The sequence below is a fragment of the Orbicella faveolata genome, unplaced genomic scaffold, assembly GCF_042242905.1.
Source record: "Orbicella faveolata isolate gen_17 unplaced genomic scaffold, um_ofav_v1 contig_25, whole genome shotgun sequence".
In the NCBI taxonomy this organism is placed as follows: domain Eukaryota; kingdom Metazoa; phylum Cnidaria; class Anthozoa; order Scleractinia; family Merulinidae; genus Orbicella; species Orbicella faveolata.
In genome coordinates, this window is record NW_028301553.1 from 7,816,639 (window position 1) to 7,834,022 (window position 17,384).

Genomic DNA, 17,384 nt, shown 5'->3' on the forward strand with positions numbered 1-17,384 from the left:
CGTGACGTCACAACGCTCTGTTCAGCCCAAAAGTGAGCTAAAGCGAAAGCAGATAGAAATTCGCGTCCGATGTTTCGTTGTGAAACGCAGGAAAACAGTAGTTTATACCACTAGTATGTGATAATTTCTTACAAAGCGAACATGGCTTACAACAAACAAATAGAAGATGAGGAAATCACCCAGCTTTGTGGTCGAATACTTGAATACAAGATCGGGGCTTACGAGGAGTTCCATGATGCATTGGCTGGCGAGATGGAAGGTTGTCGCCTGAATGCTGCACTGTTTGGTATGACTGGCTCAGGAAAATCAGCTCTGATTAACACTATATTCAGGTCACTAGGCATTACACTGGAGCCGGCTGTAACTCAGAGCACTGGAAAAGAAGGTACGACGATTTTGGACAGTTATGTTGTTCCGGGAACCCAATTTACGCTTTACGACACGCGTGGATTCTTCGAGTTAGACAAGGCGGAAGAAGGTAACTTCTTTACTTCTGAGAATTTCTAATAAGAGCCTCCTTATGATATAAAGGAAATCGAGTGCCATAAACAGAGATATATGAAGTATTCGGCATGTTTGTCCTCGTCGCTCAGAGAGCTTTATACTCGGATCAACAGATCAGGATCAAGCTAAGGTCAGACCATGAAATTACACAAAATGAAAATTGAAAATTCACGTAATTAAGTTTTGTCACAAAAAAGACTGCAATGAGAATCTGAGCCAAAAAGTGAACGAAGCCGGAAGTGAGGAAATCGAGTGGGGATTGGGGCGGGAGTTACGAAATCTGTTGCTATGGTTACCTAAACAAACGGGGAACAGTATCTGCAAGGCAACATATGATTTGATTTGTTTTGTTTTGTTTTGCTTTGCTTTGCTTTGCTTTGTTTTGTTTTGTTTTGTTTTGTTTTGTTTTGTTTTGTTTTGTTTTGTTTTGTTTTGTTTTGTTTTGTTTTGTTTTGTTTTGTTTTGTTTTGTTTTGTTTTGTTTTGTTTTGTTTTGTTTTGTTTTGTTTTGTTTTGTTTTGTTTTGTTTTGTTTTGTTTTGTTTTGTTTTGTTTTGTTTTGTTTTGTTTTGTTTTGTTTTGTTTTGTTTTGTTTTGTTTTGTTTTGTTTTGTTTTGTTTTGTTTTGTTTTGTTTTGTTTTGTTTTGTTTTGTTTTGTTTTGTTTTGTTTTGTTTTGTTTTGTTTTGTTTTGTTTTGTTTTGTTTTGTTTTGTTTTGTTTTGTTTTGTTTTGTTTTGTTTTGTTTTGTTTTGTTTTGTTTTGTTTTGTTTTGTTTTGTTTTGTTTTGTTTTGTTTTGTTTTGTTTTGTTTTGTTTTGTTTTGTTTTGTTTTGTTTTGTTTTGTTTTGTTTTTTGTGCTATAAATTCTTTTCTGGATGGAAATAAGATCGGGTATTGTCCAAACTAGCAACTGGAGATCTATGTTATTACTGTTAACCATCTGTTTGATTCCTGTCAGCAGTATATGTAGAACTGCATATAAGGTAAACATAATCGCTATAATAGCCCTTTTAATTTGACGGTTAACTTTCAACATTTGCTTTACAATTTAATCTAGCATGTATGTGAGGTAATTTCAGGCAATTTTTACTTGTTCAGCCCATGACTGCCCCGTACTCACGTTAGATTACCTTGAAATGAGGGTTGCCATCGAACCCTGTGTGGTGTAAATGACATTGCAAAAGGCCCTCTTAAAGGCCCTCTAGACCTAGACACTTGAACACTGCGAGTGTTGCGTTACATTATAAAATTCATTGTGTCGTACATGTAGTGTGGTTTAACTTTATTATATGAGCCTGCAATCCTTGCGGTTGCCTCGTGGTTGCAGTTGGCCGCCATGTTTTGTGTTAGTAAGAGATTTGGTAATTAAAGCCTAATATTCTGCGGGCAAACGTCTTCTCTCATTTACAACACCCTGGTCTTCATTTGATTTACTGCCCATATATAACTATACTATGAAAGCTCGTTTCCTTGATAAACGCTCAAGAATTTGGGAGCACAGTTAAGGCTACCCAGAGGCTCCTTGAGAAGGTTTCGTGAATTATCCGGTTCTATTACAAATTACATTACATATTAAAAATGAATACCCTGAGAAAGGTACCTCGTTTTTACACTATAGGTTATAGGTTAAACACACAATAAGATAACAGGGTCCATATATCTGGTCAAAACTTAGCAAGGAATTAAGGACTTCACCAACTCTCGCGACACTTATGACAAGAATAAGAAAAACTGACCAATCAGACCTCATTGAAAAAAATAGCAGTTGCTGCAAACTATGTAAATCATGAACAGAATCATTCGATATTATTATTTATATAATAACCCAAGTTATTTTCCCATTTTGATCGGTACTCGCCTATGATCTATTAGAGGACAGACGCACGATTGACGTAATCATTACAAAGTTTTTCCTTCTGTGTTTTAAAATGGCGGAAAGTTTTGAGAATTTAGATAATATTTTACGTGACTGGGCAAATGATAAGGTACATAAAAGTCTTGTCGAGGCATTCAACAGGTACGAGCAGCAGGAAGAAGAAAGAAAAAGCCGTTTTTTGTTTTAGAAAATGACTCTAACCCAAGCACAAAATTGGTCTTGGTAAGCCGAGAACCATTGTCGCTTATCTCGAATTTAACAAACCCAAGAAACCAAATGTTTATGAGATTAATTTATTTAAAAAAATTCAACTTTTATCAGTCTCAAAGTAATTGTTGAAACACTGATTAATGTCAGGAATGACACATCAAAACATCACTTCTTAAAATCAGTTGAAATAAACACATAACCTTACTTTCCGATGCGAATATTCTAGTACGTTTCAGGGCACAGCAGCGAGCAAAGTATAGCTCACTACAGCTCACGGCCAACTGCATCGCAGCTAAAAAGATATCTCCGACACTATTTCAAACTGATTTGAGAATCACCAACCACAGAAGACACAAATTTCCACCGTCACTAACGCTCCTTCCATTCAAAACTCGAATCGAATGGCCTCCAGACTGACCCCAACCGCAAGTTTTCCGAGCGTATTTTTCAACTCCTGCAATATTCAAGGCAACGTCCAAACTTTTCGGCTCACAGGGCTGCTCTGATAACAAAAAACGACTTGACTTTTCCAGCATTTTCTTTAAGATTTGTAGATTTCGCAGTTCAATGCTGCTTTCGCTGTAAGTTTTCATTCCACGAGAAGCGACGCGCGAGTCAAGTTTGACAGTGGTGTGATTTTCCTGGACCAATCACAATTCTTTGCTAAGCATACCAACCAATGAGATTGCTTCATTTTGTATAGACAATAGATTACGTCAAATGGCTTTTGTCGTGTTCGCCAAAGTGGGCAAAGGCCTGCTTTCGAGTTATGTTGAAAGATTTTGAAATAAAAAAGCTTTATCTGTAGTAGTTTGTTTCGTTATTATATAAAACAAATAGATTCCATATTGCCGAGCGTCTGTTCAGTAATAGATCACAGAAGATGTCAAAATGTGTTTAAAATATCAGTGACGCACTCGGCTAATGCCTCGTGTGCTACTTTTTTGTTCTTACCACATTTTGACGTCATCTGTGATTTATTTGTTAAATAGTGTTTATGATATGCTGTAAATAACTATTTATCAACCTCAACATTTATTTATTTTTTTTTTTTTTGCCGTTGTTTTTTCGTTGTGTTTTGTTGTTTTGTTTTGTTTTGTGTTTGTTTTTGTTTTTGTTTTTGTAAACTAGTTATTAGCTATTGACTTTAGTTAGGTGTCCCCAATCAGCCAATCTATAGCTAAGTACACTGGCACGTTAAAAAAAGTTTTCATTCATTCATTCAAAGTTCTCTTTCCTAAAACAGGAGAGCTGTTTCGCATTTTATATGGAATTGAGCGACCAGGAGACAATTTGACCCGAGATTACACGAGCACTAATAAGGCAGAAGCCGCTGGAGCTGCTGCTTGCAGACTCGAGAAGCCGCCAATAGCTGACCAGATGCACGTGATATTGTGGGTTATAAAAGCTAATGATATCAGATTTCAAACGGGAAAATACCGAGAAATCATCAAGTTTGTTCAATACCAGCTGAGAAAAGCAAGTGAGTAGTGAGTTGAACCAACGGATGGTTGTGCTTAGCCTAGAAGTGTAAGCTTGCATTTCACCATACTGCTTGACATTACTGCACATTATGTCATGCACGCCACGCCACGCCACGCCACGCCACATCATGTGACGTCCCATCACGTTGCATTACATTACGTTGCACTTGTACACTAGACGGATAGCTTTAACGATGTTCCTCATTTAATTTTCACCGAGGCAAGAGTGATTTTTCAACGTCTCTGAGCATTTGCAAAACGTATTTTTAAACGATTTTGCTCCAATCACTCCTTGATTAACACTTAAATAAAAAAATTTGCACATAGCAACGCACATAGCAACACCCATAGCAATGGTTGTCTACAGTCCAAAAGTGCTTACAAAACAGTTCATTTCATTTATACTTTACAGGAAAGCTTAACAGATGTGTGCTATTAGATTTCAGATGCATCATAGTCCTGAATATTGTTTTCCTCTACCATCATGTCCGCCCAGTTTTTGGAAGCAATCAAAATCATCACAGCTATAGAGCGTTTTCACATGCCGTCACGGCAACCATATTGGTGTTCCAAATCAATGAAACGGTGGCCATGTTGGTGTCCTAAACCAATCCTGTAGGAGTTGAACTCTTAACTTATCTAAACTTTTTAGTTCAGATAAATTTGCATGGGTGCTGGCCCAGTGAGTGAAGCCGCAGACACTGTTAACTGTTGCTCTGTTTTCTGGTTATGACAGCAATCAAGATCATCACCGTCATCACATTTGATGACGAAATCGCGAAAAAGCCGAATGCCGATGAAGAAAGAGAGAGGCTGAAGGAAGCAGCTATTGAAGTCACTGGAAGCGACAAGAAAAACGGCGTGTTTATGATCGCCAACTCAGTGCGCGGACAAGAATATGATTCAGTTTACAAGAAACGCGTGCTGGAGATGCTGGAACAAGCAGCTAAGTGCGGAGAGCGATCCATAAGGATGCGACAAACTACAAGAGAAAGCCCCAAGAAGCAGACACGGCATTCCGATTCTGATGCTGGTGTCAAGTGCCCTGTAGAAAACACCGAGGAACCAGACTATCCTGGTAAAAAATGGTGGTCACTGCCATCAGACTTCCCTCACTGAATGAAGTCTTGAAAACTAGCCTGTGTTACAGACGGAAATTTAATTCTAATGAATAAACACGGAAGGTACATTTCCTTCGTAACGCTAATGAAGGCTAGCGAGAATTGGAAAACGCGAGGGAGAAGATGTTTCGGCAAAAAAACTGAATAGTGAGGAGAATAGAGCCTCTAGTCTTCTCGCGAAAAATTCTGTTTCTCTCTCGAGTTTTCCCTTAGCGTTTGACAATCCTTGTTGACAAGTTTTCATTTTCATTTCAAGAGAAAGGAGCAGATGTTACATCATATTATCTTTACGACGAGAGTTTAGCTGAGACGGCCATAACTTTGCTACAATCCTTATCGATCTTTAGCTGAATACTTACATCTTTGCTCTTTGTTTTGCACTCACGATTGTTTTTTAATCTGGGCCCTTGTAATTGTAGCATTGAACTATGCCTGTTGAAACTACAAATACTGATAGCTGCGTACTATACTGTGTATTCTTTACTACTCACAGTGCAAACTCGAGGTATACACCCTATTCGATGGTTTAGCATATAATACGCGCCGATATTTTGCGTAGTATTTTCCAAGCTCAGGGCTGGGGTGAGAAAAAATACCAGCGATGAGCAAAATGTGTGCGCATGCGTTTATTAGATTGAAGCCATCGAATAAGGGATTTATTATTCCACCATTATGTAATTTTCTAGTATTTCGGCTTCTAGTTTTTGAAACACATCCTGCATTATCCGAAAATCGTAGGCGCGTGCCAACTGACGAAAACAAAATACGGCCCTTCAGTACAATACGGGTTCATATTTTGCTCGTTCTGTTGACCGAATAGGGTAACAGTGAAAAATAATGTAGTTGCCGAGAGACGAAGCTATGAGTCAAATTAAAGGACCTTCTATCGATAGATAGTAACCTACAATAGTGGGTGTGCTTGTAGCCAAATCAGAGTGCGAGGTTGTTATCCGGGGTTACTCAATGAGTTTGGCTGATATAAGTGTCCTTTAACGATGGAGATGTTAATCCATTCAATAAAGCTTTATTGCTCGTTTCATTACATCTGAAAATAACTGTAACGTAGAGTTGCATTAAAACGATTTTTGAGCCTCAGGAGGGAAAATTAATCACGGGAAAAAATTAAGAATTCGGAAGTAAGATGTGATAATAACCAACTTTGCGCCTGTTTTTTAAGTTTGTTTTAGTAGTAAGACCACTTTCTAATTAACATAATTTCGTATCAACAATAAGTTACTTGTAAGGTGAAATAATAAATGTTCTCGCTGTTTCGCCGTAGTATTAATCGAGTGGAAACCAAACTGGGTGTGAACTTCAAACATCGTACGATTTTATTTTGTTTACACGGATACGATATTGACTTGAAAAAAATGACGAGTAAATAGAAAATGAATACAACAATTATAAATGAAAGAAACTAGGCAAATAATAAAGAAATCCACAACAAACACGACTTACAGAAAATCCACCAGAGTGATAAGGTAGAAACTGAACAGATCCTGGATACGTACGCGATGCACAATTTGATAGAACGGATTTGCAAGCTAGTTTAAAATAACGAATCCGTAGCTCTTAAATTCGTAAAAAAACGCGCGCGAAAGATGTAAATTATTTGTCCCGTTGGGATATCGTGATCTGAATACGAAACGAAACAATAGAGAGCAACGCAAGAATGTCAAAATAAAAGTAGTCAGCATAACTCAAAATTAGATTAACTAACTAAACTTCGACTCTACCTTTTTGTTGTATCAAACTGATAACCAAAAGGACCCTCTCTGCAATCCCTGGTTAAATCAGTGAACCGAATTATAATTGCTATATTCTGGAACGGAGTGAGCTGGCCAAGAAAGCAGCAGGAATTTCGTAACTTGTGATACCCGTTTCCTGTTGATGTATGAAACAATATTTACCCTTGTTATTTAAAGTTTACCTTATCATGAGAAGTGTTGGAGGCGCGGGATGTTAGATCGCTTGCCGTACACTGTGTTGTGTTATTAGGCATTAAAGACACTTTACTCTCACAGTGCCTCTCTCCTCCTCTCTACACCCAGGTGAGTAAATGGGTATCGGAGATTTTAATGCTGAGGGGTAACCTTTCGATGGATTAGCACCCCTTCCAGGGGGGGGGGGGGGAGTAGAAATACTTCTAATGCTATTTATCCTCTTCTATATGTAATTTGTGTATATTTATATGCATTCTACTTTTTTTCTGACACCTCTGTAAAATCGCCAAAATATTCGTCAAAGTGGACACTGAAAGTTGGAAACTTCCCTTAAAGTAGGTCTTCCGCCTGAAGGAGCTCATAATCGTTATTCGGAAACTGTAATTAATTAAATTCGTCAATTGTTTTGAAAAAAAAAAAAAAAAAAAAAAAAACACCAACAACAACAAAGTTTTGCCAATAACACTTGCAAAATACGCCACACAATGGCTTTTTGTCTTTCATATTCCTAAAATTTTATTAGTTACTTTAAACTAACCTTAAAATCTGATTGGTTATCTTGTTTTAGTGCCCCATTCTTATTGGCTTAGGAAAAGATGCGATTTAGAGAAAAAATAGTGCGATTCGTGAATAAATCGCATTGCTGAGAGCCAATCAGATTGCGAGGATAACCAGTGATTTCAAAATAGATTTAATAAACAATTAAATTGAATTGAATTGAGTCGCTGCATGCTTCACAGTAACCTGAGAAAAGCGCCAGCCTTATGGGCTACTTGGCTCGCATGTAGACTTTACCTCACCCTTATTATGGTAAGTTTAGGTCATCATCGTATGAATGCAAGTGCAATTAAGAACTTACAGTAATCGTGATATTTGAAAATTGTCTCAGGTGGGTGCAATTTGAAGGAATTTCAAATATCACGAGTAGTGTAAATCCTTACTGTGGATTAGAAATTAAAGATAAATTGGCCTGCTCTCGACTAATCACAATGAAGTAATTTGTCTTCGAGTGATATTTTTATCCCTCTCAAGTGAAAAGTCTACTTTCCTCACAAATATTCAAGACACTACCTGATTGACGAAGCTCGGAAGCTCTCGTCAACAGGGATGTGTTAATATAAACTAATATGGCCCAGCAGTTGCAAAAATAACTCGAAAAAAGCTTTGAGCCGAGCCCTCCAATAGTCCGGCTGTACCATAAAAAAGTAAGACATAACTGTAAACAATTGCTTTGTCATGTTAGGTCCTACGGCGAAAGAGTGACATCGTGACTGTTTGGTATCTATAAGTCACGTTAATCTAAAATATATATGTATGTATATATATAATTAATTAATTAAAATAATAAATTAAAACGAGTCCTATATCATGTCATGTGCCTATCTTGTTGTGTAACACAAGTACACGAAATAGACGGGTGTCTCACACTTCCGGCTTTTATACACTCGTCAGTAGCCTGCAGTAACGCTCCGTGGCAGATCAGTCAATGCCAGCGTTGTCTTAGGTGATTGAGAGTCGGGATTCATCTGCATGGACCACAAAATGGCGAACTCTATCTGTAGTCTGGGTATGGCTGTCTCACAGATCTTCCATTTCGAGCCGCAATGCCTCCACTGTCTTATTTACAAGTGTTACGGTCACAGTTGCAAATCTAAAACCTCACTGACTGCATCTCCATTTCTATACTAATTAATATAATGAGTTATTTTTCCGGAACAATAGTTTTTCTCTGAATTTTGTGTAATAAAGCTAGCTTTTGTAACGGTAATAATTCTTGGAACTGGTCACGAGCTCAGAACCAGAGAATGGAGGAAGAAAGGCCGGAAGTCTTTCTCTCGTCATTGCGTGACCGATAGGATTTCCGAGAATCTTGAGCGGACTTTATACCAGGTTGGAAGGACATGTTTGTGCAGTCGTAATTCGTCGTAGACTACGAAAACTTCGCTCTATCATTGTAAAGCCCCAGAGTTCGAATTCTAGAGAAATGGACAGTTCTACGAGGCTAATGAAATTTCATCTGTTCAACTGTGATAATACGTACAAGTTAGATTCAGTCGAAAATTTGCTACGTAATATGGAAAGCGAATATGACTTCAAGATTCTGGTTGAAAAGCGTTATTTTCGCCTCCAGCAAATTTCAGAGATGTGTGAAACCACCATACCCAAGCTGCAAATGGATGTCGCCATTTTTGTCGTTCACGCACACGAATCTCGGCTGTCCATCAACGAGGACAACGCTGGAATTGGTTACGCGAGATTCTACAGAGCATTGCTGCAGGCCACAGGTAAGTCTTCGTAAGATAATGAGTAAGAATAAAAGAAAAATGAAATAAGTGTTTTGATCAATGTTTTCTTTGTAATAACGTTTCATTGGAAAAATGGAAAACGTTGCGTTCATTGACGTTTTCCGGCTGGAGTTTCTTCCAGTCAAACCGAGTGAAGCGTACTCCTCAAGATTACATTAATGAATTAATTATTTGAATTTGAACCCGCGAGTCGTTTCAAGAATGCAATAATGAATTGATTAATCGAATATTGAACTCTCTCGCCCGTTCCAAGAATACGGCTAACGGGTCCTGTATTCGAAAAATCAATTCATTAATGGATTCCCGAAACGACTGATGGGCTCGACATTCTAATAATCAATTCATTATTGCATTCTTGAAACGATTAGCAGCTTCAATGTCCAAATAATCAATTCATTAATGTAATGTTAAGGGGTACCCTTTACTAGGTTTATCTGTAAATATGGAATAATGCAGACTCCACATATCGAAAGGAATATACTAAAACATGAAAATTAAAATCTATTCTTCCTCTTCATTCAATTGTATATTTTGGTTCTGTATGGCGGCGGAATGAAGAGGAAACGGCTGTCTTTGCTTTCGATTCACAGCAGACAGCCCCATGCTATTTTTGTGCCCTATCAGTATGTATCGCACTACGGACAAATGACAGGGAGCGACCCTACAACGAGACATGATGGAAGAGTTTGAAGCAACGGAAGCAGGAGTGAAACGACTGGAAAGAAAACAAGACATCATTCTTAATTTTAGCGGTTCTAAACGGTTAAGACAAACATCATGCAAGGATAAAGTTCATCGAACAATGATAGAAACCCGATCCGGTTTTAGATCAGACAGAGATCGATCAGAGTCCAGTTTGGAGTGTAAACACTTTCGCTTGAAATATTAACCGTTTTGATCAATGTTTTCTTCGTAAAATCGTTTTCGTGGAAAAATAGAAAACGTTGCGTTCATTGAGATTTTTCGGCTGGAGTTTCTTAAATATGGAATGGTGTAAATTCCACATCTCCAAGGGAATATATTAAAACATGAAAATTAAAATCTATTCATCCTCTTCATTCAATTGTATATTTTGGTTCTGTATGGCGGCGAAAAGACGAAAAAACGGCCGCCATTGCTTTCGATTCACAACAGAAAACCCCCATGCAATTTTTGTGCCTTATCAGTATGTATTGCACTACGGACAAATGACAGAGAGCCCCAACAACGACACAGTGGCCATGATGGAAGAGGTTGAAACAACGGAAGCAGGAGTAAAACGACTAACAAAACAAGACATCATTCTTAATTTTAGCGGTTCTAAACGGTTAAGACAAACATCGTGCAAGGATAAAGTTCATCGAACAATGATAGAAACCCGATCAGGCTTAAGATCAGACCGAGATCGATCAGAGTCCAATTTGGAGTGTAAACACTTTCGCTTTCGCCTCCGCCACGTGTCAAGTCAAAATGAAGAGTTATGCTTCATGATCCTCGTGTTTTCAGAATGTTACGGTGCACGGCTGTAGACGTTTAGGTAGCTAGCAAAGCAAGAGAACGTTTAGGAGGATTAAAATTAGAGAGATCGATAAATGTAGACCCGAGCCGAAAGTGGGGGTCTACACTGAAGCCGCTTGCGCATCTCAAACTTTTGTGTTTGTTTACATCAAGATATGTAAACAATGAAGTACACGTACAACTGATTCTCGTATTATTACATGATTTAAAGCCCAAAAAATGCAATGATATGTCATTCGTGTGTTTACAAAGAACGATGCAAAATGTAACATTGCAAGTAAGTAGATCAGTTGGCTACACTTTAATATAGGATTTATTAGACTATTATTATTTCTTTCAAGGTGGCAGAGTTTTGATAGTGATTGGTGGAGACGATCAATACAAAGATGAAGACGAAGAAGAACGTACTGTGATCTCGCGTTGGGCTCGAGGGAAAGTGGCTTCACAGTTCAATGAGGAGTGCCTCGATGGAAGAAGAAGTTTCATCTTTTCATGGAACAAACAACACCGTGAGATCCACGAAGAAGCGCTGCTGCATTACTTTGATCCAAGCAAGAATGGACAGAAGTTTGAACATCAACCAAAACCAAAACCAGTGCCCTTGCCAGAACCAGCCGTGGAAAACGATGACAAGGTATGAAATGACACCATAAGTTAAACTTGTTGTCGCTATCATTGGTAATTTTTTGAGAGAGAGAGAATGGTAGTAACTGGAAAATTGTAAGAGGGATGGGCGGAATAAATGTGCTGGCAGAAAGAGAAATATTCAGAATCAGTCAGTCAGTCAGTCTGTTTGTCAATCATTCAGTTTGTTTGCCAATCAGTCAGTCAGTCGAACAGTCAGTCAGTCAGTCAGTCAGTCGATCAATCAGTCCTTCAGTCCTTCAGTCGGTCAGTCAGTCAGTAAGTCAGCCACTCAGTCGATTAGTCGATAAGTCAGTCTTGCAGTCAATCAGTCGATCAGTCGATCAGTCAGTTCTTCAGTCAGTCAGTCACTCAGTCAGTCAGTCACTCAGTCAGTCAGTCAGTCAGTCAGTCGATCAGTCGATCAGTCGATCAGTCGGTCAGTCAAACAGTCCATCAGTCAGTCAGTCAAGAAACTACAGTGGATGCCAATTGATGATGTAATACGCATGAAGAAATTGTGCATGATGTTTAAATTTGTGAATGGGGAGTGTCCGCATTATTTTACACGTTATAGAACTTATGTTAAAAACACCCATTCTTATAATACTCGAGCTTCTTTTCATGATCATCTGGCGGTGCCGAAATGTCGCTCCAACGCAGGCCTACGAACATTTCATGCAAGTGCCACTTACCTGTGGAACTGTCTAGACGACAAATTTAAAACGAACGCACATGAAAGAAACTTTAAGAAACTTTTAGCGAACAACTGTTTACAAAGTAATTCAGACCGTGAACATTTTACCGTCTCTAGAACGTTTTGAAAATGTCTTGTAGTATATTCGAATACATTTTATGTGCATGCTGTATTATATTTTAACTTCTTCAATATTTTAACATTTTTTAACTGAATATTCTTATATATATATATATATATATATATATATATATATATATATATATATATATATATACATGTATATGTCTGAATTTATGAAAACCGTGTTAAAGACTTTGCACCAAAATAGCGGGCATGTTTTTGGAAAATCGGTTAGAAAATGTACATAAATATGGCCATGTCATACCGAGAGTGCTATCTACCTCGTGTACTCTTAACAGAGTCCATACCATGCCTATACAAGCCTTTGAAGTCGCTGCAAATGAATCGAACGAGCCAAACAAAGCTAAATTAGAGCTTACATTGATCATTTGGTTCGCCGCGGCACTAATTTAGACAGGCTTAACCTCTGCGATTTCACCTAAATGACCTCACTATGTCTTTACTGTGGGTTAAATTAGCCAGTCACGCTAACAAGAACATGGTAAGCAGTGGAATCGGTTATTTACCTCTATATTTCAGCCAAAAAGTAGCCGTTACGTGACATTTCATCTCAATATCTGACCGGATTCGCAAAAACATAGCCATAGAATTTGACTTGTCACTGATAATCTTGCTACAATTCTCTCCCAGAGCTAGCTTTCCACGAGGCTTATCGTAGCTCAAATAGCAGCAAATAACTCTCCTGTATGCCTTTTGAGGCCAGGAAGACTAAATTCACCGTCTTTTCGTTGAATCATGAATTGTACAATTTAATTAAGAGTGCTTTTAACATGAAATTGGAGTCTAAATCAACACGAACGTACAGATATTAAAACCGCGGCGGAGAGCCAATCTATTGCTTTCTAAAAGCCTGCATCGTCCTAAATGGACTGAACAAGAGCTTCCTACATCGAGAATCGATTGAAATTCAAACAAACTAGGCCATAGTTAGCAGTAAGCGAACACCCAACGTGTTGTCGTTACGTCAATTATCGCCCGGAAGCCACGCAAATAAATTTCTTCCGCGCTAGCGAATCACAGACAGTTCTGATACTTAGCTAAGCCGAGAACGCCTAAAATTGATAAAACAAGGAAATTCTACTCACGATCAGCGCTTGAACTCATGTTCTTCTCTCTCCTCGTGGCCATGTTTTGCTCGCAAATAGCAATGTCCCGGATGTACTTCAATTTTGTCGAGCGCGGAATGGCACATCCAGATTTCAACAGATTTTTTTTCTAAGTCTTTAGCTACATCAAAGTTCAAAGCAAATGACGCCAACAGCAGCTAGAAATGTCTAGTCCATTGCACGTCTAAGCCCTAAATTGATGTGCCTAAAGAGTTTTGCTGTCTAAAGCAAGCACAACATTATCGCCACAGGGCAAACGGCCTTCTGTTAAGGGACTAAATGTGACCCGTACAGTTTACACATCTCCTCAGGCCCGCCTCACGTACGATAATGGACGACGCTTACTAGCAAATCGTTAGACTTGGGCCTTCATTGGACTTAATGATGTCCTCGGGCAGACTTCCTTTAGACAGCAAATACAGAACGCTAATCGGTCGCTCCTTGTTAGAGTCACCGCGCGGACTGAATTCAGACGAGTGTAGCCTGGGCTAAAATTCACGCAAATTGAAAAGGGGGTGGGAGGGGGGGGGGGGTGGTCGATAAATGATGAAAAAAAAATACCTAAATAAATGAAACATGCGGCAGGGAGTTTCTACATTTCATGCTAGGTAAGATTTACAAGTTGCTGTCATAGCGAAAGCAGAAAAAAAAAACAAAACAAAACAAATAAATCAAAAAACACTTGATTCAGTCTTTAACACCGTTTTCATAAATCCAGACATACATATATATATATATATATATATATATATATATATATATATATATATATATATATATATATATATATATATATATATAGCCCTCAATGTAAACTACTGGGTTACCAGTTATTGTGTTAGCTATTAAAGTGTTTTATTTATTTATTATGTCCTTCAGCCAGTCAGTCGATCAGTCGATCCGTCAGTCAGTCATTCATTTATTCAGTCAGTCGATCTTTCGGATCGTCAGTCATTCATTTATTCTTTCAGTCAGTTTGTCAGTCGATCTGTCAGTCATTCAGTCAGTCAGTCGGTCAGTCAGTCAGTTAGTCAGTCAGTCAATCGATTCCTCTATTAGTCATTCAGTCGTTAGTTCCTAATTTGTTTACTTATTGTTTCGTCCATTCATTTATTCATTCATTCATTCATTCATTCATTCATTCATTCATTCATTCATTCATTCATTCATTCATTCATTCATTCATAAAGTCTTTTTAGTCAGTTTGTCCTTCATTCCTCCCCCTCCCTTCCTCTTCAGCTTCCCTGTCTTCCTGTTTTCCCTCCCCCCCTCCTCCCTCCCCTCACTCATTACGTTTACTGACCTTTATTTCTTTACACTTTTATGACATAGCCTCTGCACTCAGATGACAGAGAAAACGGCAGCCGTCAACGAAGACCAAACGATAAAAAAAGTGAGTTCCCAGTTGACCTGGACGAACCCAGTTATGGAGGTGAAATTAGGCTCGGGAAATTTTGGGTTATTCCTGTCTGGCTATGCTATCAAACCATTTTTGATGCATGGCTGCAGTTTCTGCTACTGTAGTAGGGAATTAAAGTCTATATTTCCCAGGAATATAATAGCTTTCGGACGGATTGTGCTCAGATTCGGAGGAGGGAGGTTATAATTACAGTTGTCCGAAATCTCAAACTTCCCGCTATCTGAACTCAAATCATTTTCGCTTGGATATGATTTTTCAGTCATTTACTATCAGCTATCTCAAGCCCCCGCGAACTATTTTTTTGTTTCCCTTGCAAGTTACAGACAGTGGGATTCAACCGTTAATTACCAGCAAGATGAAGGTCTTGGCTCACGGAGCGATATCACGCGCGCGGCGGAGAGGAGAATAGAGAGTAGTCAAGTAGTATCTGCATCTCACGGGTGCCCTGCTTGACAGCGCAGCTAAGCCAAAGTAAATTACTCATGCGCCAAATCCCGCCATGTACGCGGACGACACTAGACTCCTCCAATCAGTGGGATCAACCTAACCTTTAAATAACGAATACTGATTTTGCAACGTTTCCATCAAACTTGCAGCGCGCATATCTAGGAAAGCCCAGTTCAGAGGGGAATACTTCAACCTAGGCTGCTCTGTTTAGGCAATACCTGACATGAAACCCGTTGAAATTTTATTGAGCTTTAGACCCTGCATCTTATCCATTCACCTTTTCTAATTTTAGCTGTTGTTAGTTGTTTGGGTAAACGTGGGTCGTCTGTTTCAATTTCGTCGTCTCACGGCCCACAGACCACCTTCCTTGTTGTGCACCTCAATTCCTACGTGCCTAGCTCCACGCGCTCTACGTCCTACTACATTTTACATTTTATTTTCGTAATGGGTTGACTAGTAAGTGTGGTTCGTCAGTTCCCTTCTAGTCTTCCTCACTGCCTTGTTATGAACTAAGATTTATTTTTTATTGATGCGTTATTACAATTATTATTAATATTATCATTTTGTAATATCGTTTACGATTTTTTTTTGTTATATAATCACAGTGAAATTGAATAAATAGTGTCACTAGCTGCGCCCCTTTTATAGTAAGCCGCACATTGCTTCATTTATAAACATACTTGTTGTTTAACTCCTTCTCTAGCTCCTCGAGTAACACCAGACGTTGGCACTGTACCAGCAGACTACCCAGAGGGCACGGTGCTGCTAGACACCCATCTGCATCATGGAGAAATCTCTTATGATGAGAAAGACGTTCAAAGCTGGGACCAAAGATGGCGCCCATCTGAAAAAACTGTGGGGCACCTGGGACGAGACTGGAAGTCAGTACCTGTTGCCAAAGTGTTGTGGATCACTAATGGTGTTGGCGGTGTTTATTGTAAGGTGAATGAGGTGAAACCTCGTAAGGAGGGTTGGTGTCCATGGTTATGTGATCGTTTCATTTCATGCTTCTGGTGGTGTTTTGAAAAAATTACGGCATTTGTAATCGTCTCTTTGTACCTTATTTGGGCGATGCTAATATGGTTTTATGGGTGGCTTCGCGAAATGTGGCAGAACAGGCGATAAGCAACGGAAGCCAAACGTTGATATTGAGCTAAAATTTTCAACAAAATAAGAAAGCCTAGCTCCAGTTGCATAGTAAGAGTGACTAATTAATTAGCCGTGTAACCCGAAATAGAAAATATGTATTGTTTTGTTAATCTGTTGGTTTCAAAATCGTTTGATACCAATAATGTATAATGTAAGAAACAACAACAGGGGCAAAGTCCAACTTTTCTTTGCAATATCACTATAGCAAAGTTCATGAACTTTTTCTGATGTGTTTTGCCGAGGGAATTCTTTATAAGAGGGAAGCGGGCGCTCGTCGAAAAAATGAATTAAACCCAGCAAGGCGATCAATATGGACGTGGCTCAAGTTTTGTTTGAACCCTAAATGATGCCATTCTAAAATCGAAACACAAATAAGAAGTAACAGTGACCCTAATGATGAAAACACATTACCATTGAATGCTTTCATCTGTTGAATATTCCATTATCCAAGTGGACTAAGTATGAAATAGGTACCCTTTCAGATATTTATCATATTTTCTAGTTTGGCTGTTTAAGTTTCATTATTTAATTGCATGAGTTTGACTAGAAGGGAGAAAAATACGTGTGTAACTTTGTAATGATACCTGATGTATGGAATAAAATGTGAAACGACCGCATGTGTAGTTTGTGATGTTCAATACATATATTCTCATGTCTGGTTTTAGTCTGTGGGACATAAGTTTGTTTTAGAAATTTTCAAATTTAATTGTGATTTCCTAGGCGAGCAGCGTGCTTCGCTTTCATTGAAGAAATAACTTGCAGGTGCGTCAATGTCTATAGTTCTTCCATTGGGAGTGAAAAGCAGGGAAAGGCTCATTGAAATACATGTGATCGTTTTAGCCCCAGCTCTTCTCAAACT

General features: G+C 38.6%; 2 protein-coding genes across 2 annotated transcripts; both read left to right on the top strand.

Moving 5' to 3' along the window:
• The first annotated feature begins 2 nt into the window (after positions 1–2).
• LOC110044241 (uncharacterized) lies at positions 3–6,640 on the top strand. The gene is made up of 3 exons (XM_089293346.1): positions 3–478; positions 3,834–4,070; positions 4,808–6,640. Exons 1-3 carry the CDS (start codon positions 142–144, stop codon positions 5,188–5,190), a joined length of 957 nt encoding a protein of 318 aa, XP_089149472.1. The 5' UTR covers positions 3–141; the 3' UTR covers positions 5,191–6,640.
• A 2,321-nt stretch (positions 6,641–8,961) lies between these two features.
• Positions 8,962–17,139, top strand: LOC110044205 (uncharacterized). Its single transcript, XM_089293333.1, has 4 exons — positions 8,962–9,420; positions 11,280–11,572; positions 14,842–14,902; positions 16,080–17,139. The coding sequence occupies exons 1-4, from the start codon at positions 9,120–9,122 to the stop codon at positions 16,499–16,501; spliced, it is 1,077 nt and encodes a 358-aa protein (XP_089149459.1). The 5' UTR covers positions 8,962–9,119; the 3' UTR covers positions 16,502–17,139.
• The last annotated feature ends 245 nt before the right edge of the window (positions 17,140–17,384 follow it).

Bases quoted from the DNA above. Each gene is read 5' to 3' on its own strand.
- LOC110044205 (XM_089293333.1), top strand. From the start codon at position 9,120: ATGGACAGTTCTACGAGGCTAATGAAATTTCATCTGTTCAACTGTGAT. The intron at 9,421-11,279 runs GTAAGTCTTCGT...ATTTCTTTCAAG, and splicing joins AGCATTGCTGCAGGCCACAG to GTGGCAGAGTTTTGATAGTG. The intron at 14,903-16,079 runs GTGAGTTCCCAG...CTCCTTCTCTAG, and splicing joins AAGACCAAACGATAAAAAAA to CTCCTCGAGTAACACCAGAC.
- LOC110044241 (XM_089293346.1), top strand. From the start codon at position 142: ATGGCTTACAACAAACAAATAGAAGATGAGGAAATCACCCAGCTTTGT. The intron at 479-3,833 runs GTAACTTCTTTA...TTCCTAAAACAG, and splicing joins GTTAGACAAGGCGGAAGAAG to GAGAGCTGTTTCGCATTTTA. The intron at 4,071-4,807 runs GTGAGTAGTGAG...TGGTTATGACAG, and splicing joins ATACCAGCTGAGAAAAGCAA to CAATCAAGATCATCACCGTC.